A 9889-nucleotide genomic window follows, 5' to 3' on the forward strand; every position below is an offset into this window, starting at 1 on the left:
TTGTAACTTCATTTTTAAGCCAAGACAATAAGTATAGAGACACAACGATCGAATTAGCAGACACTTTCTTTAATTTTTCAAATTATTTATTGGTAGTTAAAGTACATTCGTTATCTTTTGCAATTGCAGGATAAAGAAAAGTAATAATGGGCATAAAACAGTGAAGTACCATAACAGTTGCAGTAACTTAACTGTTTACAATCCAGTGATATTTTTAGGAGGGTGAAGCAGTGAAGTTTTTTTTTTCCCCCCCTCAGGAGTCACGAAGTAGAGGTGACTGCTGAAATAAGAGAATATTTATGCATGATTTATGGAAAATGTAGTTGGTTCCAGAGAAGAATGACTACATTTCACAATGTGTAATAATGGATCAATATTGTTAAGTATGTAATTGTGATAATTTACATGTTTTCTGTTCTAAATAAGTTTTTTTTATTTCAAGGATCTACCAAACAATATGATACACCAAGTGGCAATAAAATCCTTACCACAGGAGTGGTTATGGTGTGAGACGTGGTGTGATGATGCCTCTAAACAGTATGCAAAGACTATTGACTTGGTGAGTTTCTGTTATTGTAATTTTTCACCAAACATCCATACATAATTAATAATCTGAACATTAATATTTTTAATGCAAACAATTATAGTCGCGTCGTTGTTATTTCCAGTGTGACTCCTCCTCTTTACCTATGCCTTAGGAACTGAATGCTCTATAAAGTCTAGGTAGGTAGTATCGTTCGCCATTTTTGCTCTTTCGTTCCCGAGCTACCAGATGAGGAATCTATTTGCCACACCATTAAACATTATTATGTCTTAGCTCCTATGATAGTAAATCAAACGCACTGTAATTCAGCAAATAATTGAGTGGCAAATAACGTCCTCGTGTGCTTTCTGCAAACGCCAATGAAAGAGCCAAAATGGCGGGCGATTATATTAAGTATTTATCGAGTCTTAGGAAGTGCATAACGTCAGCAGCGAATCACAAGACGCACACGTTTAAATGTAGCCAATCTGCAACGTGATTGGCTGCCGGAAATAAGAGTGACGGGACTATAATAGTTAATAAGCACAACACAGAGCATAAGTATTATACTCATTACAGGAATCAGATATGCAGTCGGAAGAATTGTCTGAACTATCTGCTGTAACTTACAGTAATAGGTCAGAATGTCACAAAATGACCGATTACAATGGCTGGACAAGGAGCAGGGAACCACTAGAACTTGAGGCCCTCATACTATAATAATGCTGTGCCCACTATAGAAATTTCGTAGACTCTGCCACACTTTGGTCTTAAGAATCGGACTATCAGTTACCAGTAAATATATATACGCTATTTTTGTGGGAAAAAAATTAGCACTGGATTATGTTGAAGATAGGCAAGGCAAAGTTCACTTCAGTTTTAGACAGGATTCACAGCAAGAAATATCTTTCAGTCTGCAGTTCCCAAAGTACTTGTAACTTACTGTGACATGTGAACATTAGCTTTCTGTCTGTTAGCTCATTCCCTAAGATGAGGTTACGTTACTAAAGTGTATGAATAATACTGTTAAATTTTTTTGGCATAAATATGTCTATATCGAAGTGTCACTTTGTCTAAAAAGTAATTTTAATAGAAGACGTGTTTACATCAAACTGTCGACCTCGGTAGCGTAGTCAGTATAGCACTGCCTTCTGTGCTCGAAGTTGCGGGTTCGATCCCGAATGCAACAGGCACATGTCAGTAGATTTACTGGCATGTAGAAGAACTCCTGTGGGACAAAATTCTGGCACACTGATGATGCTGATATAATCTCTGCGATTGCGAGCGTCGTTAAGTAAACCATAATAATTTTTTAATTACATCAAACTCTTCGAAACCAAGGTTCCATTGTTTGCTTATTATATGTGTATTAAATTTATTCCTTTCAGTTATCCTCTTACTTCTATGGATATGTTCTCTCTCCTTACATTTGTGTTTTATATTAATAATTCTTTTCGTATACTTATGTAGCCTCTTTTGTAATTGATAACACTGTAAAAAGGTAAAAAAGGTAAAGGTAAAGGTAAAGGTATCCCCGTAACATGCCATGAAGGCACTTGGGGGGGCATGGAGGTAGAGCCCCATGCTTTCCGTGACCTCGGCACTAGAATGAGATGGTGTGGTCGGCACCACGCTCTGACCGCCTTTTACCCCCGGGAAAGACCCGGTACTCAATTTTATAGGAGGCTGAGTGAACCTCGGGGCCGTTCTGAAAGTTTGGCAACGAGAAAAAATCCTGTCACCACCTGGGATCGAACCCCGGCTGTAAAAAGGTAGAGTTCGTTTTTCTCGCAGCTGCATGTGAGAATATTCTCACTACTGTGAATCACTCTTTTGTTTATGGAGAGTGCTGAAATGATAGTTTTTGTAGAGAGACTGATTATTTTTCATGACACTGTATTAAATGTTTACAGAATAACTTTTCGTGTTATACGGGAAAGTTTTAAGTAACGAATTTACTGTTCAGTTAGAAATTTGAAGAGAATAAATCTGCAAGCAAGGAAATCATGTATACATGGTGCTGAACTTAATTCATTTTCATATTGAGAGTTTATATGATTATTGATAAACTTGGAATTAGTACAAAATTGTTTTTGTTTACAGTGTAATAATCCTTTAACAAAAGAAGCAAAACTTACAGCTGCTATGAGGATAGTTTCTGAATGGAAGGATTATGACTTAGAAATAAAAAATCTACAAAATAAAATAGATAGAAATGAAATTCGAGAGGAAAGTAGTTCCAAACAAGAAAGAAACGCAGAGTGGAAAGCAGGTGAGTTGTAACTAGTTGTTCTGTTGTTAATGTCTCTTGTTTGAAGGAGAGTAGGATATCTAATCAATAATCATGCATTTACACTGTTAATGTTCTCAGCCACATAAGGGCTCTGATATACTGTACATGTTTTTTTACTATGAATATCGAAACTATAGACTACGTTTTTATACAACTCTGGGAAGACATCTCGAGAGACTTTTTGAAGTGAATTTTAGATTTTTATTACTCTTTAAGTATGTTCTGTGGATTTTTAAAGAAGCAAAATTTGCGGCATGTTGTTATGTTGAAAACAAAGTGTTTGTTTTATATGGTTGATTGCATAATCCTAGAAGCAGTGTTAGTCTTGTCATGTCTTATCATTTCTTTCATATATTTTATAAGACATTTTGATGTCTATTGCAGCATTCATATTCATTATACCTCACTTTTGCCATTGCTATCCTCCTTTTGACCTCCTGGCAGCAGCTCATGTTACTGCTTACAGTACACCCCAAGTATTGAAGCTGTCCACTTATTCTACTGCTTCATTTCGAATTCGCATGTTTACCTTATTTATTTTTCTTCCAATAACCATGCTCTTCATCTTGTTTGCATATAGGACATAATGTGTGTTAATTATATAATTCTAGTATTTAACGCATAATTTCAAACAGACAAGTTGCCAAGATTGTTTGCGAGGTTGGGGCTTTCGTTGCATTATGCTACGAGAAGCATATTGGCGTTATTCTTAGTGGCATTATAATAAATATTTCACGCATGAATATTAATTGGGACTAAACCAATAATAGCTAATTGAACCTACAGAGTACTTGTTGGAACTTGCAAAATGTCGATAATCACAGTAGTAATAAAAGATGGTTGTTCTTAGCAGAAAGTTAGTGAAGTGGATATGTCAGAAAATGTTAAAAGGAAATTGGATGTTGTTCAGGCCCATTATGATAAAAAGGCTGTAGCAGTCAAAAATAATATAAATGCGTATTTAATCTGGATGACATCAGTTGCCAACATTGGCATAAAGTTCTTGTGAAATAATTCATTCCTTTCACATATTTGTTGAAGGAAATTGTTGTAATTTGGATGACATCGGTTGCCAACAATCGCACTAAGTTCTTATGAAATAGTTAATCCCTTTTACATATTTATTGAAGGAAATTGTTATAATTTGGATGACTTCAGTTGCCAACATTCACACAAAGTTCTTGTGAAATAATTAATTCCTTTCACATATTTGTTGAAGGAAATTGTTGTAATTTGGATGACATCAATTGCCAACAATCGCACTTAGTCCTTGTGAAATAGTTAATTCACATAGTTATTGAACGAAATTGTAACGCTCCACATTGTTCGCTGTTTTTATCCGCTCCTTTTCAGTACCTTCTTTCTTTGTAGTTCGATGTTTTGTTGTCTGTTTTTTAATTAAAGCAGCTGATAAGCAAGCTGCTTCCGCTGCTCACATTCCATCATTAAAAAATATAGTTGCATACCTCATGAATCTAACCACAAAATGAATTGAAAAATCAACACTGATTCAAAGCTGCAGCTGAACTGTAATATGCAAAAGCAGTGCCTTGTGTGTAAATAGGAGGAGCTTTCGCAGCTCTCAGCTTGCACACTGCTTTTGGCTTATGTGTGAATGAGCAAATTCTGCAAGTGCACTAGAAAAATTTCTCAGCTGCAGAATTGACATGTGACTGTAGATATGCTGTTCAGTTAAAACTTATTTCCAAAATGTACTTGCAGACAGTCTTACATAAGTAATACAAAATAAATCTTACATTATACCTTATTGTTAATACTAATATCAGTATTATTATTATTATTATTATTATTATTATTATTATTATTATTATTACTACTACTACTTTTACTCTATTTTGTAGGGTTATAAAGACTTTAATAACAATGTGAAAATGCTATTGTATGTGCGTGTGTTTGTATGGAGTTACTTATTGTGATTTTTCTTTCCAGATGATCATGAAGTGCATTCTGAGTTATGATACTCCACGGCTGTGATTAGTTTTACTTATTTGCAAATAATAATATTGAAGATACGTATGAAGTGTGAATGTTATGAGATGAAGCATTGTCGTCAAGATTTATTTAAAAAGTAAAGAAACCATCATCATTACCATCATTTTCCTATTCATCGATTTAAAATTAAAGTGATGATTGTTTTTGTTAACTATATTTTTTTATAACTCTTCCTTAATTTTTTTTACATATTTCCATTTTTCCTACATTATATTTCCTGAATTTTTTAAATGTATTAATCCTTTTCGCTTACAAAATGAAGGGAACGATCATGTTTACTAAGTCGAAACGTCATTTCAGTTTCCTTGTTTTACAGAACTTAATTATATACAAAAGCTAGCCTGCAAATACATAATAGAAGAGTGAGAAATGATTTCTTAATGTTTGTATTTACATTTGTACATACAAAGATATGTGGTATCAGCTTTTAGTCATGTGGAATATTGAACCTAAGTCACTTCAGAGGAATATTTTCCTTCAGTAAATAAAGAATGAGATCTTTTGTTAAACTGCTCATAAAAATATATTTTCGTATTTGTTTTAAGTTTTGTCTTGTTTACTTATTTACATCATTAAGTAGAATTTGCAAGATTGCATCTGTGCTACAACTGATATTTAAATAATCATGGTATGTAACATTTATGGTACGTAAGGTTTGGATAGAGATGTTCTTACTGTTACTGCTTCCATCCCCACTGCCACCACCATAATCAGGCTAACAAGCCTTTTGTTGCTCAACTATATTATACCACATTGTTTATCATTATGTAAGGTTCGTCAGTCATTTATGCGTAGTAGTTAGAGATCTTTTTGAACACTATCAATCTACACCAATCATCGTCTTCCACTTGATATTCTTTCTGTAGGTCATTCTTACATGATTAGTTTAATTTCGTTTTCTCGTGGTACTCTCAGCACGTGTCCAATCCATTTAAACCTCTTTGATTTTTTTACATTATATCTGGTTGTTTATATATTTTATTGTATAACCCTCCATTCGTGATTAATATGTGTCGTATTTATGAGTCCAAATATTATTAACATCATTCTTTCAAATGTTCTTAATTTTGCGTCATCTTTCGTGTTAAGTTCCATATCGAAATTCTTATGTTAGAAATGACAATAATTGATTTAGCATTTTTTAAATATGATTTGCAAGATGACTGGCTTGTGCAAAATTAAGTGTACTATGTTAGATAGAAATTATCGAGGTAGATACAAATTTAAATTTTAAGCAGCTCTGCTTTGTATTACTAATGAAATTTTGTGAAGATTACTTGCTTGGTTTTATAAACGAGCAGAGTTTTGATTAAGCTTCCAAGCCGAAGAACTTTATCTGTTATGTAACATAGACGATATTTTAAGACCAAGTATTACAACAGTAATAATAGAAAAAAAAAAAAAAATATATATATATATATATATAAATTTATAATACATCTATTATGATTGTTTTGCCAAGATCGTTCCTTTAATTGATCTCTTTTGTTGTGAATGTCATTTTTAGCATGTGTGTGAAAATATAATGCATCCTCTTAATTTATTTTCAGCTTTGAATACAGAACTGTTTAAAATTGCATCTAACTTCATAAGTGCGAGAGTAATTCGTATGCTTTCCTTGATATCTTCTCAGTCTTTGGATGTGCACTTGGAACAACATAAAATGGATTGCTGTTATATTCCAGTATTGTTCAGTTTGTCATAATTAAACACGATTCATCACATAATTAAGAGAGAACAGAAATTATTATGCCATTGGCCTTTGAAGGTAAGCAACCAGGCAGACCAAAAATAATAATGAACCAGTAGAACAAGTTTCTCATTTTAATGATCTTACAGATAAACTGTATAAATTTCAACATGTGTGATATAATATACAGAACTCTGAGAAACAAAACAGCTCAAGTTGTATGAAGTCCCAATGCTGATGTATGGTTCAGAGAATTGGACACTAAATAGATCTGACAAGGAAAATTGATACCAGTGAAATTAGGTTTTTAAGAATAGTTGCTTGTCGTACTTTGCTTGATCAAGTGAACAGTAATGAAATTAGAAATAGGCTAAACATATTTAACCTAAATGAAAAAAAATTATTTTAAATAAAAATAGCTGGTGTGATCACATAATGCAAATGGGTCCTAATAGAATAAGTAAAAAGATTCTACATTATAAACCAGAAGTTATAGAGATGTTGATCATCCTGGAACCAGATGGAGATATTTTCTCTTGAGTCGGAACAGGCCTTTGAGCCTACCATGTAGATGATGATGATGATGATGATGATGGAGAAGAGCCAATGACTTTGTTGTCAACTGCCTGTTATTAGAGACCAACCATCATCATATTGAAATTATTGTGCCCTTCAGATGAACTCAGCAAAAACAGCCTTTTGAACAGAACCAATTTCACCAAAAATCTTAACAATTCAATAAACGTTTTGATATCAGTTTTAAGAAACTCTTCTCTCTCTCTCTCTCTCTCTCTCTCTCTCTCTCTCTCTCTCTCTCACACACACACACACACACACACACACACACACGCACGCACAAGCACACAACCTCTGCGAAAATAACAAAAAGCTTTGTGTTAAAAAATTGAAATTTTTATTTCTCCAAATAATGCTATAGAGAAAGTAAAAATAGTTTCCACATATATTTATTTTTCTATCTATATCTTCATCGTGATCATCATCATCTTTTTCACAGGTTACATGGGTTAGGCCAGGCCTGCTGGCCTATTCTGGCTCAGTATTTCATTTTCTCAACCTTCCCAAATTTCTTCTGCACCGTGACCGATGTTGCCATGCTGCTTTTTTGGAGGCTACCTCTGTTCATTCTTTTCAGATGTTCACTTTATTTAGTTTTACATTTTATTATCTGTTCATTGATAAGTTCTTTCTTGTGTCCTCATTCCTAATGTAAACCATGCTTGAGCATGTTTTATTTCACGTAAAAATTTCACTTCTGAGGACTGTACACTGTTTTCATCTTGATGTTTCATTACCCCATATCCACTTCCATAAAGAAAAGTAGGTATCAAATATTCTTCTAATTGTGCTACACATCGGATATTTTGCTAATTTCATTTCTTTTATAACAAAAGAAATACGTTATAGAAAATACAATACAATAAAGTGCAAAATGTTTCCTTAATTGTAGCAACTGATAATGTTGAATTCAGGTTACTTCAAGAGCTCGTTTTGTGTTGTGCTGAGTATATATAATATTTTTATAATAGCTTAGTAGAGAGTTGACACTGCATACTAGTTACAACCCAAGTGTTACTTAAAAGTTGTCTGAAAACTTTTTTTATAAATGATGTTGTTCAAAGCACTTACTGCATATATCAGTTATGGATTCAGTATTTTGTTGTAAATGTAACATTAATTATTTTAGGTGAAGTGCACGGTTTTTGTGCCTCTTTGATAGAACCTTAATGTCTGTATAAAGTGGCTAGTAGGGGTGCTATAATAAATCCTTATGCACAGCGTTACAATTTGTTCCATAGTCGTTAGTATGAAAACTTTGGGAGTTCCTCAAATATATTTATATCCTCCTCACATGAAATACTTAGGTACACAGTTCTCTCTTACTCTTTCTATGGCATCAGAACTAATTTTAGTTTACAAAAATATTGCATAAAAGAAAGATTACTATGTTTGGATAATATAATTAATGAAGACATCCTAAATTCTGAAAACTACAGTAATAATGTGACATGATGTTTTATGTAACCACACTTTCAAACAAGAGGCTATTCACAGATGAGGTGGTGTGGCGATGATGAAACAATTTTGAAATGAGAAAAAGTAAGGTAAACTGAACTTTCTGAAAATACTGCCAAAGAGCCACTTTGTTCAAGGTAAATATAATCAGGTCTACTAGGAATTGAAGTTACATTATCATTACATTTTTCGAACTTAGCGTGGCCAAAGTAGAGAGTTAGACTTGAGACATAGTTCTTCTTATAAATGTTTTAACTCTTCTCTTTAAGAAAGTGAATATTCCTGTAAGAATGACACCAGTTTTCACAATTCCTGGAAAATAAATCTTACTTCTCATAAAACCATTTGGCTATTAGTTCTTTGTTACAAATAAAAGATTGTCTTCACATTGAGTGGGGGAAAAATGACTGTAAATACCTTAAAAAAAGGATTAAGGTTAAACAGTTTTGCTGTTAGTAGGTACTTCGTGTGATCAAAAGTTTCTTTAGCTTGGAGGCAAATAATATTGCACAAAGATTTTGAACAATAGCTTTCCTTATTTCGCTGGAGGATGATTTTCTTCGTGGTAAGTAGCTGCAGGGATTTCTCCCAGCAGTGTCTACTTCAAGAGATTTATTAATTGCATTATAAAAGGTGGAGTTTACATAATGATTCTCTAGATAACTATGCAACACATTAATGTGAAAAATCACATAAAAAATTAACTAAAACTGGATCAGATTATTTTGTTAATAATCACTCCCCCAACTCCACTGTAACTGACAGAAGTTCTGTTGCTGCTTGTACAGTTGGTTGATTCAGGTTGGTCTGAAGGTTTCATCAAGCACATATCTGATGCATAGTACAAGGTTAGCCAATGAAATGGGCGATTTTAAAACTTCAATAATTATTGACTGATTACTTTGAAACGAAACTTTCACTTCACATTTAAAGTATACAGAATAACATTTACCTCTACCTCATAAAATTCTTATTTTCTAAACATTACATCCTGCAAGTGGGACCCATTTCGTTGCACACATTCTTCAAGTCTAAGTCTAGCCTTGTGACTGGTCTCACCATCCTGTTGAAACTACGTATCTCTATTGATGAGAGGATTATTGGCAATTTATGGAGACAAAAATTTTTTAATCATTCGGACATATCATTGTGATGATACAGCAACAGATGTCCCATTATCGTCCTCAAAGGAATAAGGACCGATGATTCCAAATGATGCTATTGCACACCAAACTGTGACTTTGACACTGTGTAATGGTTCCTCATGCATTTCATAAGGGTTAGTTGGTAACCAGTATCGAAAGTTTTATTGACTTATCCAAAGAGATGAAAATGA

The 9889-nt window shown here is 33.4% G+C and overlaps 1 protein-coding gene across 3 annotated transcripts in view; it reads left to right on the top strand.

Moving 5' to 3' along the window:
* The window catches only part of Uggt (UDP-glucose-glycoprotein glucosyltransferase), a 90520-nt gene extending 85540 nt beyond the window's left edge, over window positions 1-4980 (top strand). For all 3 annotated transcript variants that reach the window (XM_069812734.1, XM_069812732.1, XM_069812733.1), the window contains exons 23-25: window positions 443-559; window positions 2627-2795; window positions 4767-4980. In XM_069812734.1, coding sequence (XP_069668835.1) covers window positions 443-559; window positions 2627-2795; window positions 4767-4795 — 315 coding nt within the window. In that variant the 3' untranslated portion in view covers window positions 4796-4980. The remainder of the gene's footprint in view (window positions 1-442; window positions 560-2626; window positions 2796-4766) is intronic.
* The last annotated feature ends 4909 nt before the right edge of the window (window positions 4981-9889 follow it).

This window comes from Periplaneta americana, chromosome 16 (genome assembly GCF_040183065.1).
Source record: "Periplaneta americana isolate PAMFEO1 chromosome 16, P.americana_PAMFEO1_priV1, whole genome shotgun sequence".
NCBI lineage: Eukaryota > Metazoa > Arthropoda > Insecta > Blattodea > Blattidae > Periplaneta > Periplaneta americana.